Genomic DNA, 25,433 nt, shown 5'->3' on the forward strand with positions numbered 1-25,433 from the left:
ATGCCTTTTCCAGCTCCGGCACACCGGAGTTTAGTAAAATTCTGTTTAGGCCTCTTGCTCTCTTTTCCTTTTTCCGGATGAGGCCCCGTGGCCTGTTCGAACTCAAAATTTTCCTATGAAACCGCGAATCCTCATCTGTAGGTGCATCATCGCTTTTAGGTTTGTGTATTAGGACACCGGGCCTGTCTCTGAGATCGGGTAGAATCCAGTACTTACCCGCGAGGAGCACTTCTCACTCTCAACTTTGACATGCTGACCGCATGGTCGTGTTACCTGATGTTGGTTTGCCTCACTGAGTCGCCAGGACTGCGTCTCGGCGTTGGTTGTGCGTCGTTCCTCGTTCTTTTGTCCGTCTGTGACGCCTGGTGACGGTTGATGATGGAGGCAGCAAGGACCTCCGAAACGTTGGTAAATTTCTACCAGACTACACGGCGTCACAGCTCAGAAGACAGGACCGTTTTAAAGTTTAAATCATAACGATATTGCAAGCCTTCTGCTGGTCAAATGTACGAAAATACTTGCTGTACGAAATTTGTTTTACTCCACTGAACATTCTCATACTGTTATGACAGTAGCATGACTGATTCACACCATTTTGGTAAATTGATGGCATAAACAAGCCGTATTTCATTTTGTTATCTTACAGCGAAATACTTACATATGTTGTTTCAGAAACCATAAACCTTTTTGCCTCTTGTCATAAATATAGCGACATTTTGTACTAATTGGTAGAATTTGTTCCGGCAGGGGTTTTAATGTAATTAAGAGAACTCGTCTTGGATTCTTGTGGGCGCTTGATAATTGGAAGACAAGTGACAGATATCTCGTCCTTTTGCAAACGAAGCTGTTAGCACAAGGTTACAGCGTTGTATTACAAAGTATATTAACCTCGTCTTTAAGTTAAATGTGACGTTTCAGCAAATTATCATCTAACGTTACGGGGTTTTCCTTGGAGTGGTGCCACTCATACGCAGCCAGAGCTAGATGCTCGTTTTCCGGCCTGCAACGCGTGTTTCTCCCGCGAGCAATGGATGATTGGGGAAAACGCTTTGAAGTTGGTAGTTTCCTGGGGCCGAATGCATACGAATTTGTTAATTTCGCCAAACACTGGCATGAGCTTTACGCATCTACGCACTTCCAGTTTCATTCTTCTATCGGTGGCGAAATAATAAATGAGGACGTAGAGGCAGGCTGCCACCCAGCAGATCGTGCCAACTGGTTCAGATTGCGCCCGGAGATTCTTTGTGTTCTAGGATGTCAGATTCTTGCGACGGCGAGAAAGAAGACGTCAGACTTCTGGGTAGAAACGCCGTGTGGTCGAAACGTCGGTAAACTCCTGACGGACCACACGGCGCTACAAACCAGAAGACTGTCTGTCATATTCATCCTTTATGTTTTGGAACATCGTGCATCTCATCTGCGGCTCTTGGAACATTTTTCCTGAATTTTGCTCTCAGTTTTCAATTACCTCACGCGGCGGCACAATTTCCTACATTATCGTAGACTTTAGACGATCTTCCACCTTAACTGACGTTTTCGGACTTGCGCTGATTGAGATGTTCTTCAAGTTCTTTTGAATTCTATCCCCTCCAGTGAACTTTGCTTAGCAGAAGCTGTTCTCCAGGTGATGACTGGAGTTCAAGTGCAATGGCAGCTAATGCTGATTCCGTAGCGACTGCATGACTGGATTTCGACATTTCTTCGGCTTTGCGTCGTTTATAACGCCTAGGTTCAATGGCTGGCACACTTGAATTATTGCTGGTCACATTTTTGACAGCTCCGTGTGGGCGTGGCGTGTTGCATTGTGCAGAAACAATATTTTGGTTATTTTCTTCCTCGTGGGTTTAATGGCAGCCATTCCTCTATGGTAAAGGTACGCCATCTACACTTTACACATGTCACGTCTGTTTGTGCGGATCTAATGAAACGCGAAACTCAGGTTAACCTCAGCGGAGACATTTTCTTGACTTTCAGGCCAGAAGACTTGGTTTTCGGATCTTGATTGACGTATTTAGTTCCTAGAGGCGGAGGATAGAATGCGTACATTTCATGGGAAGCTTTCGAACACACTCTACGGCGTCCGTTGTCTTGAAGCCTCGCGTCTCTTCTGGCTGCGGATCGGAAGACGCCGCACTGTCGGCGTAGCAGTCGGCGAACACCCTGGCGGCAGGTAAAAATTCATGTAGACTCTTTACCAAAGCGTGGAATTGACCCTCTCGGCTGCTGATGCGATTTTAATTTGGCGTTGTCAGAGTGGCTAACACGCGGCCGTGCAGCTGTGCGCCGTTTGGCGTTCTTTGTCCAGGCGCCTTCCCGATTTTCGGAATCACGCTTAATGACGACAGCTAACCTCCGTCGTCTTGGATTAGCAGCTTGCTGCCTGCGTAAAATACCTTCACCGTTCTGAAAGTGACACGTTTCGACTCCCGGCAGGGATTCCTCTCTACGTCATGAAGAAAGAACCTTGAAGTCCCTTGTCCAATGGGTACTGCTGTTTCTTTCTCCAGGGTGAAAGCGCCCGGATCTTGAAGCCGACCACTCACCACCATTCATTTTCGAGGTTTGTACGTGACACTTCCACTCACACATACGTCGTTACGGCGATGCTGAATTAAGCACAGGGAAAGTCGTGTCTCTGTCCAGGGTCGCCTTTCTTCGCTGCACGCCTCGCCCGTCGTCCTGTCCGCATCCTTGCGTTGTACCTACCGCCTTAGTGTCTCACTCATTTCTTGATCTCATCACGCCTTGAAGATGGAGTCTGCACTACGTTGATTTATTTAAAGAAATGTCTTCCTAATCGCCACATAACTAACTGATTACTCTGGAAAAGGGACATAGAAGAGATACCCTAGTGCTGATGCTATTAAGTACTTCTAACGAGCTCCGCATTAATCATTGTGATACTTTAAGCCTCTGGGTTGAGTTTACTTAAAGACGTCTGCGATTTACATTTCGTGCACTACAAGCAAAGAATTCGTCATTAGTAATTATCGACCATCGTTCCTTATAACGTGCCGCATTGGATAGTTCGCGTCAAAGACACCCAGTCTCCGAGACGTCGTGTGTTATCTGGACAGTTGACATCGTCCAAAGAAAACTCTTCTTTGAGCCACGGAACTCGCAGTTATCCGAGTGGACCGATCAGTGCTGTTTTGCTGCCATGGCAGACGAATGCGTGCGTCCGCGTTTTGAATCAGTACTCCGAGCACAGTGCGGGGTACAGCGTGTTCCTTACCGCGCATCGTACTTCCTGGGCATTAACAATGCGTTGTTGGCAAGCGTGTAGCATTTGTTGAAGCGAGTGTGAGGACACGAGGCGGCGAATCGTGTCCTTAGAGTAACGACAGATAAACAGGACTTCAGATGTTCGCTATTCAGGGTTCATATCCTCAGTTCTCAGAAGGAAGGCGACTGACAGTAAATGGGTTGGATTCCCAGTACGAGACAGGCAAGCTGAATTCTCATCTGCAGGAGAGAAATTGCTGCAAATGAATACCAGTATCAAAGAGCTAAAAGGGGAAAAGATAAGACTGCAGAATGAGGAACAGCTCTTCACCAAATGTTATTCGGCGGTTCCTTCAAGGATGATGAAGTTGGGGGGGGGGGCATGCAGCATCAGTGGCAGGGGTGAGAACTACACAGTTTGAAAGACGTAGGTGTAGGCTGAAAGATAATATTAAAACGGATCTTGAAGGACTGGCGTCTAGGAGTGTGGACTTGATCTATTTTGCTCAGGACAATGGCCGATGGCGCGCTCATGTAATCGGTCTAACGAAGCTTCTGGCTGCAAATTCCTAGAGTAGCACTTGAACGAGTTACCTTTTCAGGTTGGTGTAGGTTTTGTCATTTAACAGCGTTCAGCAGCGTTGATGCTGTCGTGTTTGAGTTTCCTACGCGGATTGCTGTGACTGTTCTAGTCGCCGCAGCCGTGAAGCGGACATTCAGCTGTCGCCTGAGTTCGTATCTGTATAGAAACGAAAAGGTCTCTGTGTGCTGATTTGGTTTTTCGTGGCGAGGGAAAAGACTTTTTTGGCGCGAGGCGATATAGCGCCTCTGGACTAGGCGAAGTGCGCGCCTTTATGTCCAGTTCCATTACCCGGACACCCGGTGGACAGACGTTGATGTCCTGGCGAACCCGTCGGGAACAGAGTCCAGGTCTGCACCCCGTCCCCTGATGACACAGCCACATGCGCGCAGGGGCTCGAACTTCGCCGTCTGACGTTCGGGCGAAGAATGTATGGAGCTTTACATCCACTCTTCCCTACGTCTTTGTGACGTGTTTCGCACTCAGATAATATTTCCTTTTTCCGTGCCTTGCATTACCTAAATTTCAGCGTGAATATAATTTTGGTTTCGCGACAGCTGTTTTCATAGTTTCGCCGAACGTCATGGCCGTGTGGTTAGCATTCCTGATTCGTATTGAGGTGGTTCTGGCTTCAGATCTCGGTCGAGAGCCCGGCTATCCTAACGCAGGTTTTCTGAAGTTTTCCTCAGTGCCGATCTAGTATCTTACAACTGGACCGCTTCCTTCCAGACATCTGTCGACATGTTATTGACCAATCACGATGCCTTTCGGCACTGCATATTGAGTTCATCGTTGTTAGTAAGAACTCGACTGGACTGAACGAAGCCGCTGTGCGGTCTGACGGCGCGAGGAACATTTGAATGCGGACGTTGCGTAAACAAGACGCTCTTCGTGGACGGAGGTCGTAAACAAGTTCGTGTTTGTTAAAACAAAGAAAAGTGGAGTTGAGAAGGGAGAGAGGAAACAAAACAGAAAAAAGGCAGAGAGGAGACGGAACACGTATAATAATTTTAATAACTTCAATCTCGTGGTATAGAACAGAAATGTGTCATTAGCAGCCCTCATTACCCCATGACTAGCAGCCTAAACCACTGACTACAGGCTGTCTCACAATTAAGTACCCTATGGCTGGCAACCGAAGCCGCTATAATTGTGTGTCCTTGCTCGAAACAAGTGAATAGAGCTCACTGCCTTGCAAAGAATGCGACGCGCGATCGGGAATCCTACAGCGTATGCAGCCGGCTCGACCTCTTTTAGACCAGTTACGCCGTGGAAGATTCTCATTCGCTTTTCTGTTGGCTGTCATTTCGGGACCGCGCGCGTGTGGCTTATCCAGCCTCCAACCAGTCTTTATCTCCGGTGTTAAAGCGACCGGAATGCGAAGCTGGCGGATGGATTCTCTCCGGCATCGAAGTTAAGCAAGCGTGGAGCTTCATCCTCGTAAGCCCTAATACTTGATTCATAAGGTACACTATAAATAGCAGGGAACAGAGTGGCGCTTGTCTGATGTCAGGCTACCGTCGCACGGAGGCAGTGTTCTTAAAATGACACGTGATTTGGCTTCCCTTCGTCTCCTTCTGACAGGAACAGAACCTCCCGGGACGCAGGCCATTCCGACGACATCGGAAGACGCTCCAATGCTCTGTCGCATGGCGGGAGCAAAGCGTGGTCTTCCAGATGCGCCTCTTATTAACACAGTGCCACAAAATGACAACCTGAGGAACGAAACTGTGACGGCGCCACCTGTTCCGTCCTGTCTGGAGTCAGTCTGGACAACTTTCTGGAACCGAAATTCGTTCTCTCCCGCACGTTCCAGGCCTGAATGTGCGTCGAGGCGTCGCACAGATGTTGAGGCCACGTCAAGGAGACTGCCCGCTCCTTGCCTGTCCAATTATTATTCTGCGCGAGAGACGCGGTCGAACAATGGCGATGGCTCGATATCCAAGTGACGTAAATGCGACACGCATTAGACAAACCGCGGGAAAACCGATTTGTGAACCTTATTATTAGAGTACGTGGCAGTGTTTGTTATTCATAACTTCAGTTCTGTTACGAACGCACGCACGCACGCACTTCCGTGTTCTTCCTCGGCCTGTACATTTGCGTTCTTTGCCTGTCAACGGTTCCATGCGTCTGCCTGCCATCAAAATAACTTCATAATTTGCTCATCCGTGATTTGTTTCTCTACTAGGGCCACCGAATGTCGTAATAATCATTTTCTTCCTCTCTGGTTCGAGTTACTTAAGATTTTCTTAGTTTTCCTGAGGCACTTCTGCATTAATGCCTTAAAGCAGACGGCGACCGCACGAGCTCCATTCTATACAAATATTTATAGGTGAGAAAGTGTTATTAAATAAGCCTAGTGCCTTACACAGATCTGGAGCCTAACTGAACGAACCGCGTGTTCCCCTGTCTGGATCCTGTTTCAATTTGCAGTCGTCAAAGTAAGGGCTGCCGTCAGGGTTGGCAGGCATCTCCCGACTGAATCCTGATATATTCGTCAGATAACAGAAACTTACATCGTCCCTTATAAGTTAGGATCGCAGCTAGGTAACAGGAATTTCTTAAGCGGATAGTAACAACACTTTGGTTCGTTCGTAAAACAGCAAAGCGTGGTTCTTCCTCAGTTCCTTATTTCACTGCGCGGCACAGTTGATGGTAGGCCGCAGTCCTTCCCGCTTGCTGGCCTCTGATTGAAACTGAAATTATAAATTGCGACACTCATTTTGATATAAGTTATCTAACGAGAACCGACGATAAAAATTCTTCCATATTGCCTTTGTATGAAACCGGTCTGCCTGTTGTTGAACGTACCAGAGGTCTCAGCATCGCAGTAAACCACACTCGCCTCGTGGTAGCTCCCATTTTAATGTTACGGGAAAATTAGGGCCTAGCGAATGGTCGGTCTGTGCCCAGTGCTTGGAAGGCAGTCGGTTAATTTCTCTTACCTTGGTGGTAGTGTCAAGGTAAGGCATTCGTCTTGGTGGGCTCTGACATGCGCAGTGGAACAAACACTAAACATTCCGATTGTATTGAGTCCTAATTTATCGCAGTGATTTGAATAACTATCGTGCGCCTTGCAGAAATTACTGAACCATCTCGCAGTCTGCTTCAAGGTCGAAGTGACATCTGTTGGAAACCTCACGATGCAGATACGTAATGGCAAATGCTACTTTCTTGTTATGCAATAACAACCCAAGTTCACGCCTTTGCATACACTCAAAATTATCCCTGAAATATTAATAAATGCCTGCCCTTCAAAATGCTTTGTCTTCTGATAACGCGGACTGGCGTTTTGCTTGTTTTGGTGGGCGGACACTCTGAGGTCACGGCGCCGAGGACACATCGTTTTAACGACCTGGCAGGATGGGAGGGGAGCGGAGGGGAGGGTGGAGAAAATTACGTAATGAGAACTTCTACGAATTTGGTATGATTGCATTAAGGAGGACGAGATTGGAGAGGCATGCGATATAAGAAATACTTACAAAATTTTGGTTTGGAAGAGAATTCTCGGAAGACCTAGGCGGAAATATCGACGGGAACAGGGTTGGAAGTTTTAGACTGGATTCAGCCGGCTCAGGATGTGGTGAACACGTTGATGCATATTCTGATTCCGTAAAAGGCGGACAATTTATTGACTGTCAGCTTCTCAAAGACTCTTAAACACTAATGCGAGACACTTCATTTAACGCGTGATGTGGCGGTCAAGTGTCTCTGCCCCTTCATGTCACGTGTTGATCGTCGGATTTCGAAAAAAAATGTGGCACAGTGGAGTGTTATTTTTTTGGGGAGGGGCTGACATTAATTCATATTTGCCAAATATAAGACGACAAAATTAAAAGTCGCCATCTTTTAAGAATGCGCAGTTTTACACAAAATTTGTTAGACCATCATTAAGATCTGTACCTTTCGTTATGGACATTTTTTGATTTGATGTGAGCAGTGGGCCAGAACGTGCCTGTGGTTTCTTTATTTGTTTGTTAGTGTCGGCAGATTCAGTAACTGAGCGTGAAGGCCTGAGATGTGAGTAAAAATATCTAGGAATGTCTGGGCATTTGTGAAGCGCGACTTTTCGTTGTTATTAATAATTAGCGATGCGCAAGGAGGCTGAGAGAAGCGACAAGCCTCGGTTCGTGTGGTCTCCCGCCGCGTGTCGTTACCAGCAACGAGCCTCCCGGTCGCCCGCTCCTTCAGCTGCTGAGGCCCGTCGTTGGGTGTGGCCATTTCGCTGGTCGCGCCGCGGACATCAACTGAGAAAGTTCATCAGGTGCCATGAAGTGTTTTGTGTCAAATACAACACGTGCAGTAGGATTTGAGGTTCTCACGGCTATGAGTTCGAAGATGGCTGGCTCCTGGGTTTAGCGCCGTGTAGTCTGGTAGAAATTTACCGACGTTTCGGAGGTACTTGCTGCCTCCGTCATCAGGACGTATCGTCCTGATAATAGAAGCATCACGGACCTCTGAAACATTTGTAAGCTCATACCAGACTACGCGCCGCGTCAACCCAGGAGCCAGAATCACGCTTCACGATTTCCTTATGCTGATGACGATGGCTGCAAACACAAATATCATAAGGTAAGAAGAAAGATGATAATAGGGAACTGTGCCTTGCGTTTCTGAGAGGCTGCGCAGTTATCTGGTGGAGATCTATGAAATTCATAATGTCACATTTGTAGAAACTTTCCACGGCGGTCTCGTACGTGGTTAAGAGCTCACCACTGATATTCCTGTGCACAATTATGAGCAGTAGCGAACGCAAATTGTGTTTCAGAGGTACTTCGATTCGAATCTCGGCGGAGCCCCCGATATAATAATATCTCAAAGAAACAGGCGACGACCTTTATTCTGTTGTGCGCTGTATAACCCGTGCGTCGTTAGATAGACAAACAGTTCCTCGTGTTCCTGGAAACTGCTCCCCTGCTTGAGCTTTGCAGCTCTCAAGAACTTGGACCTGGACGGACTGTTCTCTGCGTCGAAGGTCCTCAACGGGAGACCTTATGGTCGGCTGGTCGGGTCTTTTGTGATTCAACGAAGAGAGAGAGAGAGAGGCAGAAGCTTCGAAGGTCATTGGGGGAGAAAACAGGACTGTGGGATAAACTGCACGCAGTCTCCCCCTCCCTCCGGCCGCTGATGGGGTGTATTATCGGTCATAGCAGCTGAGTAGTAATTATACAGGAAGGGAAAGATCGCCGCTTTGCTCCTATAAAAATATAGCGGGGCGATTTCCAAAGAAATCGTTTTGTAAGGTTATTTACGAAATTGAGGAGCCGACATCAGAGTAATAGTATGGGTTTTTAATTTAACTGTCCCTGAAGCGAAATATAATAACAAGTTACGAGGGATGAGGAATAAGGTAGAGGCTGCTAATTAAATTCAGACTAGAACATCCCAAGCCTCTTTTCCCAAGTCACTACTCTCTCCCCGGGTGTGTTTGATTCCTTCTCGGGTTGTTTAACAACGCTTTGCCACCTGTTAAGCTTTTGCAACGATGAAAGGGAGGTCTGTGATTGGTGTAATTGGCCTTGAGCTAATTCAAATGGAGAGCCGGTATTCGTCTTTGAGAAGAATCCAGTGGAACTCACAGTGTGGTAAATCGACCAACCAAGAATATTCGGTAATTATTCCAACGCAATGTGCGAGGCTGTGGGGCAAGCGGCCGGTCGGTCGCACTTGCAGGTTCCTGCATGACCTCGCGTGACCCCAGTGTAGACCAAGTTAACACAACGTTGGTTACGTGAAAAACAATAATTATACGTAATGGCATAGCACCGTAACAATTATATGTATAAATCAGAAAGAATATGTAATGGTATTTACAAACTGAAGTTTTCGGTTTGCAATGACGCACGGGGCAAAGTGGAAGGGATTTTTACCACCAGACTCAAGGACCACAGTAGAGACGTACGATGTAATTGTGGCACGACGGTATTTATAACAATCAGCGTACATATGGCCGAGTTGAGAGTATTATGGGCGCATTGAAGGTTAAAACTAAAGACGCCAATGTGGGCGTACAAGGAACATGTCAGATCTAAAGCACCGGGGAAGACGGATCGGTTCTTAAAGAACAACATACCTCAGGGTGTTCAGTGTTTTGCTTGAGCTCTGGCAAAGATAGGTCAAACAGGGCTGTGGTTAATGCGCCTATAAAGTAACTGAATGGGGTACGAACAGCCAGCGACGAGTGGACGTCGGGAGTCACAAACCCAGGACACCGAGTGCTTAGTCTTAGTGTGAGCTTCGGAACAGTCGAGGACCGCGGAAGTTGTTGATCGCACTGTATACGTGAAGCGAGCTACACGTTTTCAAGATTCTAGTGATTTTAAGACACAAACTTTTAAATTATTGTGTGAAGCGGTGTCTATATGGAAGAAGGCGTATTCTCTTTCAATCGAAACACATTCATTGACGCAGTTAATGAACGTAGTGAATAAAAGTGGTTCGGACTCCGACTCTCCACTGCACAGCCGCACGGAATGAGAGATGGTAAGACACTTTAACACTGCTGATAGGATTATTTCATCGCCTTTAAATTGCGTGGGCGTGGGCGTAGGCGTCGGCGTCGGTTCCTCCTTTGCTTTTTAATGCTTGCGTCTTCGTGCATCTTCCGATGACTTCGGTTTTATCTTTGGTTTACGATTAATTGAATGGTTTGTTTAAAGAACCGTAAGATTCATCCTCTGAGAAGTCCACCGCTAGTGATCACAGATTCTGTGTCTAATATCTGTGTTCTGCAAATATATTTTTGGACACGCCGCACGGAACAATGCATCAAAGGCGTACTTCATTCATTGGATAGCTTCTGGAACATATATAAATAGCGACTAAGCGTACGGAAATGTGAAAAATCTCTAAATCGTCTACAAAAACATGAAACTAAAAAGGGGAGCTTTTCAGTTTTGGTGGACAAGAGAAGGGAATCCGTGGCAACTGGCGCCCCAAGACGGAGCATATGTCAACTTGTGCGTTTTCCTGCTAGCAATTGTTTCAGGCAGATTTGATGTAGTCGCAATCCGCACTTTAGGAAATTGTGTAAAGGAATTAATTATATGACTGCAGTTATCAGTCTGTACATCTTATTACATCGCCTCGTAGACTTAAGTAAGTGTCATAAGATCGTTCAAGAATTTCTTTTCAATTCTCACGCTTTGCATTTGAAGTAACGAAGTTGATTTATTTAAACAGATGCAGGTTGTAAAGATTGAACTTTCTCACAGCGATTTGTAATCTCATTTTCTCGCGACATGGCATGGTCTCAAGCGAACGTTTCTCATTTCGCAGTCTTGATTTACACATCAGATCAGAATGATTGTGTGCCCAAAATGTATATCCAAATAAAAAGTGCATTATACCTTTACATTGGTTCCTAAATTATGGCATGTACGAGGAGTTTAACTGCTAAGCTATAATCCTCTGACGCGAGAAACTCATTTAAATGAAGCGTTATAATTTGTTTCCTACGTCAAAGGAAACTTTTTTCGACTCCGTTACAAACATCAATTGGCTAAAAGTCTTATTAGTGCTTTCAAAATAATATGCAACCGGGAGGTGCTGCACTCTTTGGGCAAATGAGTGTTATTGACAGTTGAAGCAGATGGTACATATATTTACCGCTCCGCCTCAGAGAATTACAGATAAAGAACTTTTCTAGAATTCAAGAGTTTACAAGCTTGGCATTGTTCTTAATTGCGTTCTTCAGGTACATCAAAGGGCAGATATGCCCCTGCAGAGCAAGGTTTAGGCTGCACACACGTCATGATCCCCGGAGCCGCAGGGGCGTTCTGTCCCGGTATTTTAAAAGTTCAGGTGCGCAGTTGGTAACACTTGCTACAGGTTCAGAGGTGCTTTGTAATATTTCGTAATATTTGTGTATTTATTCATGCAGCCGACACTCGTACAAATTTCGCGAACTTCAACGTCCCGTAAATGAAATGAGCGAAAAGAGAATGAGAGGGTTAACGCCAGTCTTTTGTTTGTTCAACGATGTTTAATGGGACGCAGTCGACTGCGTTGGTTTCATTGTATGGAATGACCGCTTGACTGTAGGTGATGATTTGTGATTGTCATGCGACGTATGTTAAGGCACAAGATTTCTTGAAAGGGCTGAGAAAATTTCTTCATGATAGCCGGTTTGTCTTTTCCAGGTCCCCAGGAGTGGTATCCAGCGGGACATTACGTTTGGCTTTTACCAGTAACAGAAATAACTCCCAGGAGCAAAGTCCTCCTTAAGAAACCGATAATGCGCTTAGCTGGTCGTGAAACTGGCCGCCTTACATGAACAAAGATGGTAATTGCTCAATTGTTTGTTAACGAGATCCCGCTACCGGTCACTATCCTTTGCTACATGAATCCAGTCGACATTGAGACACTCCGTTTCTTTAATTAAGAGTCTTGTAACATCACGACGGTGATGATGGAGGCAGTTCGTACCTCCGAAACGTCGGTAAATTGCCAGAAGACGGCCATCTTCATATTCGCCGCTGCGGGAACCTCAGCTCTTACTCGTTAAATATTATTTAAACGATATTCGGCGTGGCGCGCATAAATCCCGGACCAATGTCTTTAAATCCTCATCTGGAAGGTCCTGTGATCGAGGTTTTTCTTGTTTGTGCTAGAGAAAATGCTGACTTGGTACCCAAATTCCGCGTTGCACTTCATGCCCCCCGCCCCTCCCCCGAAGATAAAAATTTTGCACTAAGCCTCAAATTCCGCCGCCCCCCTCCAGAGGTTAATATGAACATTTAAAATTCTGACCGAATGCAGCGCGATCCTCCCCAGATTCCCCCCTCACTCCACTTCCGAACGCCTTATCTTCTCGACCCACCTCTACCAGAAGGACGAGTGGGCGCTGCCTGGGAACCTTCGTAGCCGAAAACGCGTCTCTCTTTCGTCAGTTTCGTGTAGTGCCTCCTCCTGTCCGTCCTGAGCTTTGTCTTTCCTCTCATCCGTTAATTGGGCCTCTCAACACCCGATCTCCGCCTTCTGAAAACTGCTCTTCGTTCAGGGTGGACCTACTCCCACCAAATGGTCGCCGTGCAAGGTCATATTAAAATGATTCCTAGTTTGATTCCAAATATTGCCACGGAACGCCGGACTTAAAATTAAAAATCTGAAGCCGAAGGTAGAATCCGTCCAGTATAATTGTATGCAATGAGTCGGCCTGCATTTGTCTACGCAGGCCCGAGAGGCGGTCTGTTCTGTTCTGTGTTCTCGGAAGCGCTGGGTCGCCGCTGTCGTCATCAGGACACGTCGGCGCTGGTTAACTCGCGATGCGTGCAGCCGCCTCGTTTCACATAAATTCTTATTTCTTATACTCACTCGTACATAAGCACAAACCCCCCCCCCCTCTCGTTTCTTCGAATGCTTTTTTTCCCCTTTCCACAGGAATCTTCCCACTTATTTCCCTTGTTAAAGCTCCTTCTCTTTTTGCCTTGTTGTGATACGTACTTTCATTTCAGTTATCATTACATTCGAAGTAAAAAACGCCGGTTCATGCGCTGTTAATGAATTTTGTTCTCCCCGGTGGGAAAAAGAAAAAAAGAACGAGCGAGTGGTGGTAATGCGATGTCGGCCATCGACCTGTCATAATGACAGCTGTATCGTTGACAATAATTGTTTTCGGAGTCTGCATTCGGCACTAATTCCTTCCTCGCTGAATTGTCTAATTGGAAAGGAATTGTTCCTTGCTGAAGCCTGCCTCTGTCTGGAGTTCGATTACCGGCACGGACGGGACTCGCTCAGCCTCCTGCCCCGTCCGATGGACCGTTTTTTCGCGGTTAAAATGTTCGTAGCCTTGAAGCTCGTTCTGAACGATCAATGAACAGTGAATTAGAGAGGAACCGGCCGTGGTCTAATTTAAGTTACTAATCCATAATTAGCTTGGAGGAACTGAGTAAAACCGGTCATTCGGCTTCCGAGCCGAAATTGAAGCCTGTAACTGCCTTAATACGAAGCTATGTTTTGCAGTCGGTTTCATGTGCGAATGGGACGAGTGGCTTCTTGTCCGATTCTCTGCTTTGTTTATGTTTTAATGCATTTTATAAAAGCCATTCCTCTAATCTTCGCTTTCGTTCCAGTTGCAATCTGTTTCTGTGAGCTAACCATCGGGGGAACTTGGGTCTTATTTTAAAAGTAATTGATCAATTAGCATATTCAGCTGTCCCTGCCTCACGTGGCAGAACAAATAATTATATAGATGCGCGAGAAAGATTAGAAATGAAAATTTAATTAGCATAGACTGAGAATGCATTTGTTTCTAAATTGCGTTCCAGGGTTGTGGACCCCCTCGGCTGAGGCAGAAGGTTCCGGCGTGGCGTGACGACGGTGCGCGATGTTCGTGCGAGGGAGACGGACGTTTCTCTTAGTAATGCAAAAATTACGCGTGTTCTAGTAGGCTCTAATCCTGTGACTTATTTATGAGATTATAGTGTTCGTAGGCCCATTCTGAAATAATATATGCCTAAACTTTGATTTGTACAGTAACTTATGGATTTTATTCGAGTACGCCACTAATATTGGACTTAAAGATGTGAGCCACTTTCTAGTTATTGGTAATAAAATGAATCCCATTTCGGAAGGGGCCTTTCGCGGAACACGGAGAAGTTTAAATTATAATTGTACTTGTTTTGTACTAAGTAATAATAATAGACACATTCAGACATCGAATTTTACATTGAGTCAAGTCTTCATGACTATTATATTTTATTATTTAGTGTTCTGTCTGACGACAGGTCCATATGAACAGGATCCTTCCATCCTTTTCTCGGACTGGGACCTGTTCATATACGTTCTTGGCAGATGATCCAGAAGTGGTTTGCCATTGCCTTCTTCTGTGTGTGAATGGAGTAATTGTTGGGATGCCACGGAGGAAAACTCCGTGATACCTGGACCACGGCCTTGCCCAACACAAGTTGTAAATTCGGGCACCGCCGGGAATCGAACCCTAGACCCCAGGATTACAAGGCCAGCGTTCTAACCGCTAGACCACCTCATCTTATTATTATTTAGTGTTCTGTCTGACGACAGGTCCATATGAACAGGATCCTTCCATCCTTTTCTCGGACTGGGACCTGTTCATATACGTTCTTGGCAGATGATCCAGAAGTGGTTTGCCATTGCCTTCTTCTGTGTGTGAATGGAGTAATTGTTGGGATGCCACGGAGGAAAACTCCGTGTTGCCTAGACCACGGCCTTGCCCAACACAAGTTATAAATTCGGGCACCGCTACGTGCATTGTCAGGTCCGCGTCTTCTGATGTTTGAAACGCATTGTTTCTCGATTTTGTTTCGTTTCCCCCCACATAATCACTCCTTTTATCACACTGTGAATAAATGTTCTACTTCAGTTCTGGGTTTGGAAGTAACTCCGGCACGGCGCAAAGGGGACTTCAGTTGGGAACCAACCGGGGTTTTCGGATGAGAAATAAAACATAAAACTGCCAATCTGGCGTTCGTTGTCTGATAATGATGTCAGCCGATGTCGTGGTCGATATTCCAACAAAATCAGAAGGCAGGAGGTTGCTGTGTTGGCGATTTCGTATTTGAAAATGGCGAGGTTAAGATCTCGGCTGAATGAGGAAATGGGATCGGAGATCGGAGAAAATCCCGTTTACTCCTGGTGTGAGATGAAGGCAACGACTCTTAACCACTGCTTTCTTTAGATTTGATTTCCCCATATCGAGAGTATTCACACTTGGAAATCGAATTTTGTCACCCCGGAGGTGGTGCGGGGGTGGGAGAAGCAGGAAGCCAAGTCGACGACGATGGAGGAGGTAAGGGGGAAAAAAGGACATCTTAACTTTGGATTGGAATAAGTGCTCCCTGTGCACGGGATGCGATAAAAGTGATTATTATGGCGGGAAGTAGCCCGGGTCATGTCGTCCCGGCCTCAATCACGTTACTTTGAAAAAGCAGCATTTCATTTCGATACGGCGTCGAATTTAACATCTTGTCGTTTCCTTAGGGACGAGCTGGAACGTCCCGTGCCAAGGCGGTGCACCTCCTCTCGAACTTTCGCTGAGCACTACATGTGAGCGTCACGCTCTTTCTGCATTACTCCCGCTGAAAGCAGAATATCCATATCGACAATTAAAATGACGTTTCCTCGTCAGAAATGCCTCCATTATGAGAGGCCAGCATTCCAGGAAAGAGCAGGTAGACGTTTCAAGACCCACGTGCACTTCGTCCACGGGACTGTCCATTGTGTAGGCAGGTACTCAAGACTCCTTAATAGCGTACCCGACCAACCCCGTGACCGTGTAGTCTAATAGAAGTTTACCGTCCCTGATGATGGAGGCAGCAAGGACCTCGGAAAGCTTGGTTATCTTCTGTCGGACTAGACAGCGCTGCAACCCAAAGACGGCCATATTTCTAGTCACAGCCGCCGCGAGAACCTTAAATCCGCCACAACATTCGAACGCATTCCGAATTTCGCGTTAGGTTAGCTCTGCCGGTTTGTTCCTCTGTCGACCCTAAACTATCGAAAACGATGGAATGGCCGAGAAGGGGTGACCCCCCCTGCAGTGTCGGTTAGCTGAGCCAGCAGACGGAGTGACCTGTGTTCGTCGTAAGTATTACTTTTATGCGTATCTGTTTCGGGGGCATGTTTCAACAGAATGAGTAGTAATTTGGCTACGTCAGGAACAGTCTCGTAATTATGAATCTGTTGTGTCATAGTCACAAGACAGCAAATGCAGAAATGAAGTAATTTACGAATTGGTTCCTTACAACATTTGCGGAAAGTATCTTCACTTATTTTGAAGCGACTTTCGTCGCATTCACAGGAAAGGATTAGAATCAGGGAAATCCTCAGTCGTTACACGTGGTCCGTCCGGGATTCGAATCCCGTACACACGAACAAATGACTGTTGTTAATACTTACCTGCCCGATAGGCCCCTTTCTCAGTGCGCGTGCGCGCCACTTGGGCTACGAAATGAACAGTGCGGGAAAATTTGAGAAATGTTTTGCGACAAGTCTTATGGACTTAAATATACTTCACGTCATTCAATATCACATCTTATAAACGCAAGACCATTTGTGCTTACAGTATAATCTGTAGTAATAAGAAGATAGTTCTACGGCCTCGTTCTTCGACCTGAGGCGTGTTCGCTGGTGAGTCTGGATTATAACTTGTTGCGTTGCGCCGACCGCAGTTGACGTAGGACGGACACAACGTCGTTGTCACAGGCGAGTGCCTGACGCCTGGTCGACGACACGGGTTGAATTTCCGGCAAGGCAGGGGACTGACTTGGCGCTCTCCACTAAATGCGTCTGTTCTCCTCATTTTGCCCATTTCGAATTTAGGTCCCGGGGCAGCTTTGCCCTTACTCTGGGCACAGAGCGGGTCATCACACTACACACACGGAAAACCTTTTATATTTGCTGGTTATATTAGATTTCATTTGGTCAGACGGCGAGGAGATGCAGGTTCTGCGGTGTCCAGACCGACAAATGCCGCATGCATTTGTACTCATTATTCTTATGAAGATCTTCAAAGAAGCTGCCGACTTATATTCCTCGGATTTTTTATTGTCCGCATTCCTTTCTTGTTCCTTAATTTTACGGCCAATCATTCTTCTTTGTTCCCCCTTTTTGCCAAACATGGTCGTAATTCTCATTTGCCCTTATATATTAGAACCTTGAGCTTGTCATATAACAGATATTTCTTCATCATCTTCAGTCGTGTTTTCTGCTCCCGCACTGCAAGGCACAGCCCCCCCCTTCATCCCCCGGGTCAAGGCCCCTACGGCTCATTCGTAGACCCAAAAGAGGTCCATGATATCGGAGATGTAAGGATCGAGCGACCTCCTCCTCTGTGCCTCTTGTGAGGTAAATTGAGAACATGTCAGTTCGACTGGTTTTTGTGGCTACAAGAAACGTGGGCCTACGTATCGTGCCACGTTCTGATCACACACACACACCTTTCGTAATGAATCAGATAGACGGAAAACTGAAGAGAATACGAAAATTTTTGGCACGAAATCGATTGTACGAGTTCTCGGGATTGTGTCTGTTTTTGAAATATCCCATGTAGTTTTACGTGATCGAATTTAATGTATACGTCCCATCCATTACTTTCCGTTATTTTAACGCTGCATAACCTCTGCAGTTGAAAGACGTCGGTAAATAGACAAATAAACAATACGGGAACAAGTCATTGGACGTTCGATATTCCCTCGTGACCACGTGGCTTCCCTGTTGACAGCTGCCCCTGTGAAAAGTGATCCTGTTCTCAACAGACATGGTACGTAAAGGTTCGGGGTTCTGTGACGACTGTTGCCGCTAATCTAGATCATAAGACCAACACAGGCCTTCCACAGACTGAGGTAGGCAAATCCCGAACCGTGTACTCAGTGTGTTTTAAAGGTGACCCTGTTAGTGGACCTCGACGTAAACGAGGAGCATCTGAGGACAGCCTCGACTGTCGCCGTGTATGTTGCCAAGTTGCTAGAGGAGCCGCTGTGTATCCCATTCGTGGGTGGGGGACGCTCACACCCTCTTGCCTCTTCTGCGGAATTCGACAGGCTGATGGCTGCTGATGAACCTATTTGCATGTACTACCGAACTCTTGGTTTTGCGCGCGTTCATAATTTCAAGGACACTTGCTACTCCCACAGCAGAGCATTATAATAGTGACATTACAAATCAAATCACGTGTTAGCCTGAAGCTAAACAGACGGAATTGTTAGCTTCCAAGTTCTTGTATTTCAGAGGATATATCGAAAAGTGGAAGAGAGAAAACATCTTTATTTTATTAACTCCACGTTCCAAGTAGAGCTTTTTATTATATTTGTATAGAACGCGCTGTGCTCCGACATCTTTTTTGGAGGGAGGTTAGGTTATCACAAACATCGACACGCCACGTCAATGTGTGTTCCGGTTGGGGTGAGGGCTGACGGAGGAAGTGTATTCGCGTTGGTCTTGACGAGTCCTAACCTTGTTAACCGCTGGGTATGAGCCGACGCTCCTAGCGACACATCGCGCACTGCGGACAAGTTTCGCAAAAAGTTGTACTTCGTGGCAGGTCAGTTCGTCTAACTGAAGTCACGAAAATTACATTTGTATGTGTCCTTGAGAACTCGGAGCGAAGGTGGACATTTGGGCCTATCAGAGATGGGCAGTTGCACAGTAAGAGCTCCTTGCCGATGTTATCACGAAGATTAAATCAAGGACGATATGGTGGGCGGGGCATGTAGCACGCGTGGAAATTTAAATATTCTTCTTGGAGCAGGCTGTCTGAAGACATGCGCGTTGGAGGAGGATAATATTAAGTCTATATTTAGGAAGTCGGGCGACAGAATGTTGACTGGCCTCTGTGATCGCGGTAGTGAATATTTGAGTTCCGAAAGGCGGGGAACTTCTCCACTAACTTCGCTGCTCCTGTGAGGCTGTGTAAATGGAACACACGAATGAACGCCTCTGTTTCAACTGCGTGCGTAGGCATTGAGAAAGTGATTATAGTGAGGTCTTAAAGGGGCACCAGGAGAGGAACAGGCTGTAGGAATCGATAATCTGAAGGGAAAGCCTAAGGCGACCACTGGGTGTGTGGGCGAGGCACTGGACAGCCCTTGCACAAAGATGGTTGTGAGTGTTTGTAAACTGGGAAACGCCGACAAAAGCTGATGCATACGTCGGCAATTTCTCGAATCACGTGACCTACAAAGACACGAGGCCTGAGCTCGAGTACCTCGTTTCTGCAATGAGCAGGCCCCCCTGATCTTTCTCAACGCCAGCTTCTGTGACCTTAAATGAAAGAATGAAATCGGCGCATCTGAAATGACGCTCTACGACCGTTTCTAGGGATTAATTTGTCGGTCTTATAACATGAACTTAAGAAAGTGAATACGTAATGGAATTCTTCATTTCGGAAAGAACTCGTCCGGAAATTTCACCCTGATTAGAACTTATCGAGCGAATATTAATTTTAAGATTCAACTTTTTCACGGCATGTTAAATTATGATACCATGTAGTTTTGTAAATGTTTACCAGAGTTACGGAGGGAAGTGTCGTCCCCATCTTCACCACACTCCTGAAGATGGAGGCAGTACTGTTTTCCGAAACGTTGCTGACCACCTACACGGCTCACAGCCACGTACCAAATGTTCGCCCTCGTGGAAATCTCACACGAGCAGCGGGTGGAATTATGTTTGGAATGCCTGAAAAGAAGAGGTCACTTGCGAGACCTGGGCGCGGATGAAAATAAAAACTATTACGTGACCTCCTGGAAGTGCAGACGAGGGTTTGTACGGCCCAGTTGCAGGCTTTTGTGAAACTGGTAATGAGGCTCCTCTGTGTTCCATGAACGATGGGGAACTCCTTGACCAACTGAGCGACTGTTAGTTTCTCAAAATGGACTCTGTTCCATGCAGCGGTTATTCTACCAAGACGCGCGTCTTGACTTGCAAACAACAGCGTGTTTTGATTATGTAAAAGCTGGCGACATTACAACGCGACACTGAAGCTCACAGACAATCTCGCTTAAATTCACTGCGTCGATGATGATGATGATGATTGTGGCTGACCGAAGTCGTATTTCTTGACGAAGTAATATTTGGCATGTCATGGATTGCAAGTGCCGAACTTTTATCTCTGCCCCGCACGGCTCATACCAAGTGTAAAAAGGCCCGCGTGCTCCCAGTGAGCGTAGTGGCCACAGGCTCTCTTCTGTTCTCAGCAGAAGCTGTGGTGCGTCCCGGAGTGCGTTCTTTGCAGAACTTTAGTTCCAAATGCGCTTAACCCTCGCAAACAGATTTGCCGACAACGTCAACAGCTTTAAGTAGGCCCACGACATGTCTTAACATCCTTCATTCAACTCAACCTAAACTCGCTACCTAATCTGACCAAGAGGGGCGCGAGATACCACGTTTCGCATCCATTCAAAACACCAGGTAAATTATAATTTTGTAGATTTAAATCTTTGCGTTTCAAACAGTGGACGGGAATGCATGTCAACACACCTTCCGCGAATTTAGTCTGCTCTTAATTTCCACGTGAATACAGATTCGGGTTGTTTAATGTCGCGCCGTCTAAGCTTTGCACATTTTCAAGGATATTTTATTTCTTTCTGTAATGCGTGTCGGGTGACGAGACACAGACACTCAGTTTTCTCTGCGTTTACTCTACACGAAAGTCCTTTACCAACTCGCAATTGTTTTCTTGCGCGTTTCTCGTGGCGCATTCTAAAGCAAAGTTGAAAACCAGTGGTGAAAACGCATCTCCTCGATTAGACAATTGTGAAAACGAGTCGCTGGGTTACCTCATTGAGTGTCTTTGTACGTACACAAGGTTCTTGAAAGGAATCATCGCTCCCACTTACTTCACGACAGCGTTACTGATCTGGAAATTGACAATTTTTTTGGATTTTGGGCGCTTATACTATGACACCCCCCCCCCCTTAATCACTAGCAGCAAGAAACGCTTATGAGCTCAGAAATTTGATTATCGGCAGGAACCTTATGGATAAAATCTGTACTATGTGATGTCAAGGAAAAGAATTATCGATACCGCAAGGATTCAACGTATCGACCAAACGAGCGATGTCTCGATCGGTATCACGGGTTTTACTCTCACTCAGTCGAAATCGCCCTCGACGCACTGAAGTTTTGAGAAGGAAAAGTTGCAACAAAATTTCATCAGTGCCCAGTGGCATTTCGCCACTCGCCGAGTCTGTGTTGTATAAAAAAAGTGTTTTTGAGATGAGTCGGTGAAAGACGTTTATAGTTTCAAAAGTTATCTGAGCGGCGAAAGCAATTCTCATTTGATGTGCAAGGAGTGTGGTAATTAACCTAGCGTTTCGCGCTGACGGCCGCAGGGGCGTGGAGCTGTATAAAGCCCGGTTCACAGCAGGTTCAAGCGTATTCACTCTTCGTTTTGCCGTCCCTGTGTCACACACGTCAGTAGCAGATGGACTTGAGTGAGTAGCTTCACTCTCCGGCCGGTTTAATCCGAAGCGAAGATTCTCCGGTACCCACTCGATATGAGGTTGGGCGAGGACCACTGGCAGTAATGACATGAATCTCCGACTCCGTCGGGAATCGAACCTGAACGTACGCCTAGTCTTAACCGAATCGTGAAGGCGACATGTTTTGTCCCGTGCCAAACAGATCTGGCTTTTGTCTTCAGCTGCTGAGCTACTAAAGATGTTGTCTGTCTTGTCCTCACAAGACCGAGAGAGTTTTACTAACATTAATTCGTTTTTTGTACAAATCAGGCAGACATATTGGCATCCTTCTATGGCAGACTCCGCGCACAAACAATTTAGCCTCATACGGACGAATGCAAGGAGACCAGGCGCACACAACATCGGTTTGGAAATTGATTTTCTTGTACAGAGCGTGCCGATAAAATTCGTTTCCGTCGATGCTCGACTCGTAAAGTTTAAGTCCGATCGCGTAACGTTTAGTTCTGTTGGACTCCACGGAAAGCAGCGCCGCTGCTAGGCTGGTTGCGGCGTGAGAGCCGGGTCATGTCAGTGTGAACCCTGCTCCTGACTGAGCAGTGCTGCCGAGATGAAGGAAGACCAAGGCGGGCTTCGTTGGTGACGGACGCTTTACTTTGCAAATTTGTGCTTGATGTGATGGGCCTTGTTAGGCCACGCCGGCTCCCACACCTATTCCAGTTACTTCCGCTGTAATTTCGCTGTGTGGGCCGATCGCCTCGGTGAGTCATGATGCCAAGCGTCTTTAATATCCTCTGAACAATACCTACATTTCATTTCACGTATCCTGCATTTACATGACTACCAGTTTTCTTGTCCATCGCGTACGATGTAAACCCAGCGGTCAGAAATTACGTGTGTGCACCGTATGCAAGGCACGTGAAAATACACGGAATGTGGGAAGAAATTCGACCAAATTTGTTATGTAGGAAAGTGCACAGTTAAATAATTATGGCGTTATTCTGGGTTTCGGCGCCGAAATATCGCAGTGAAAACCTCAAATCTCTCAAATGGGTACGTTGATTGTAAACTTCGAATTCGTTTAATTTTGTTTTAAAGTCAAAATGTGATTCTTAAATGGGCTCTTGTAGCTTCACGTTTCATTACTGTGCTCACAAGAGCTCGCCACCCGCCCCAGTCTTCAACCAAGTGATTCCAATACACACGCCCCCAATCTGTTTTTCAAGCACTTTTTAGTATTATCCTCTCGACATCTTGGTCGTACGAGTGGCGTCTTCCCTGTAGGTTTCCCAACCAAAATTCTGAACTTTATTTCTTATCTTCTCGCTTTACCGTCCTAATAATATGCGGTGAAACGCTACTAATTACTGAGCTCCTCGTAGTGCGTTTTATCAAGTCTTGTGTCAATTTAACCCTCCGAGGTCTAAATTTTCTCCTCAGGACTCTCGTTTTGAATGTTCATACTGCATCAAGAACGTGTCCCGGTCCTTCCGTGCCATTCGAGCAGTCCTGGAATCGCCGTTCATCACATTCGTTATCTAAATTTTGATTTTACACTTCAATAAGTTGTCCGGCGACCACGCCCTTGTGACACATCAGTCTTTATTCTTACTGGCGTCGCATTTAACCTCACATAAATGCAGATCACACGGAACGTAATCTGTGCTCTCGATCTGTTGACATTCGCTGTGTGACGCGTACCGAAAAGTTGGGCAAGCGAGTTTCCCCTCTTCCCCGCGAAAAGTCTCGGTTTTGATATTCATAATTTAAGAACCGTCAATTGGCGCTACAGTGGGAATGACAAAGCTCGACCTCCTCGGGGTTCCCGACGTCCGAATACGTAATTTCCCACCCGCGCATATAAGGAAGGAAACGAATCAATTGCCCTGTCCCTGTCGCAGTGCATCTCGGGAACATTGATCTGCCCGTCTGATTGGACACGAAACAATCCGCATTTTGAGCGTTGCCCGACGGCCGACGTTGGTGACCTGTTCGCTTAACCCGGTGTCTTCGTTCATTTAATCTTGTCCGTGGACGGGACTAATTTTTGCTAAGCCCAGTCCTGCATTTATTTAAGAACAATTTACTTTCTTTGGCGGAACACATCACAAATGCGTCTGTGCTTTTAAGTACCGACATTGGCCTGCGATGCTGGTACTGTAGTTCGTCCATGACTCGGCGCCTTGACTGGTTAGGGCTCTGATCAACAACGACCGGTCGCTGAAGACGAGTTCGTCGTCTGCCAGCACGCCATCAACACGGGCGACGCCTGCCTTATGCCGGACAGTCGCTGCTGCGTCGTTCAGTCGGAAGATCCCGCGAGATTCTGAAACTCTTTCTGACTGATGTAATGTTCTCAGTAGCCACTGCAGTTGGTGGTTGGCGGTTCATTGCTTAATTGCGTCGGCGAAGAAGTTAGTGCAATGACCAAACGGAGAAGATCCACGGCATCTTTTGGCCTGAATCTTGGATGCGTCGGACAAAAACCACGCTAAACCGCCCGCTTGTAGCTCCTTGCCTGTGTTTCGTTGCTGTGGGAAATGCAAGACATTAGGACGCGCATTTAATCTGATAATCGCAGACGCTGTGACGCTGCTTGGGTACAGACACGCGGCACCTTCATGAAGTATTCATATTCCTTTCCTTGCAATTGACGAAATAAATAAATGTTAACCACTGACGAGTGTGTTGTTGACTTTATAAAAAAGAAAACGAATTGAGAATTCTCTTCAGAAGCCATTTTGAATTCATGCCTTAATGTCCGACTGCATTTTCTGCCTGTCAAGTATTTGCAAAATTTATCATAAAAAAAGGATATGCTATAGATCCAGTTTTTTTCTTGTAAGTGTTCTGACATTTTTAATTCACTTTGCTTCTCGTCCTTGTGTACCTGCTTTCAAGCTACTGCCTTTGAATTCGTAAAGTATTTCTTACCTTTCAAAAAATAAAGCAGCTCGTTTGATGCTAAATTCTTAAAAGGAAGGGCTCCTTTTTACCTTTAAAGGTAAATTATTCTTTTATCCTCATTTCTTCCTTTTTTGTGGTTTTAACGTACTTTTTTAGTGTGAGAAAGCGGGAAACTCGGTTGGTTACATTACAGAAATCCCCACGCCCAGTACCTGTGGCGTATAGGTCCTCGTTCATTTTTTCAAGTAAAATAGTAAAATTCCTTTTTCTAGAATTAAAAACGTAGGGAAAGTTTCGTTGAATAGGCCCGTGGAAACGAAAAAGGGGAGAAAAAGGTAGTTTTTTTATCAGCCAGGGAAGGGATAAAAATGCGCTCAGAGATGCTTATCCCGCCGTGGGAACTGAGTTTATATCAGAAAAGAGCTTTTCCTTTTTGTACGAGAAAGGAAATAATTTTAAAAAGTAGTAATGGATTTATTTTTGTTAAAGATAATCAGATTATAAAGAACAAATCGTGGTTCACAGACACACACAAACCTGTTTCGATGTGAAATCCTTATGAAGGGAAGTCAGAAATGAGAAATCGCAGTTTTTCGGGTTTTTCTTGGCGCAGATGTCGTCAGCCAGCGCACGTAAGCGAGCGGCTCGCATATCTTGTCGGACAAGCGACATTCTTTCCAGTATTTATTTCCGTCTCATCCATTATTCAGTCTTCTTACCCTTCATTCGGCTTTGCTTTTCTAAGATTGAAATGCACCAGAATGTAAAGATGCAGGTTCTAGCTCCATCACTGCGAATCACCTTTTTGCGCGCCATTAGCGTCT

General features: G+C 46.0%; 1 protein-coding gene across 9 annotated transcripts in view; it reads left to right on the plus strand.

The window, feature by feature from the left end:
• The window catches only part of LOC110832591 (uncharacterized), a 364,557-nt gene that overhangs the window by 253,944 nt on the left and 85,180 nt on the right, over window positions 1–25,433 (plus strand). Inside the window, exon 1 of one of the 9 annotated variants that reach the window (XM_087352092.1) lies at window positions 10,085–10,291. The exons of 7 other annotated variants lie outside the window; for them this stretch is intronic. In XM_087352092.1, coding sequence (XP_087208218.1) covers window positions 10,282–10,291 — 10 coding nt within the window. In that variant the 5' untranslated portion in view covers window positions 10,085–10,281. Of the gene's footprint in view, window positions 1–10,084; window positions 10,292–25,433 lie in introns of those variants that run through there. One more of the 9 variants, XM_087352093.1, reaches the window with a different exon arrangement.

This window comes from Zootermopsis nevadensis, unplaced genomic scaffold (genome assembly GCF_977971745.1).
Source record: "Zootermopsis nevadensis isolate Lab colony 2312 unplaced genomic scaffold, Znev_1.0 Znev_ptg000020l, whole genome shotgun sequence".
Taxonomy (NCBI): Eukaryota; Metazoa; Arthropoda; class Insecta; order Blattodea; family Termopsidae; genus Zootermopsis; species Zootermopsis nevadensis.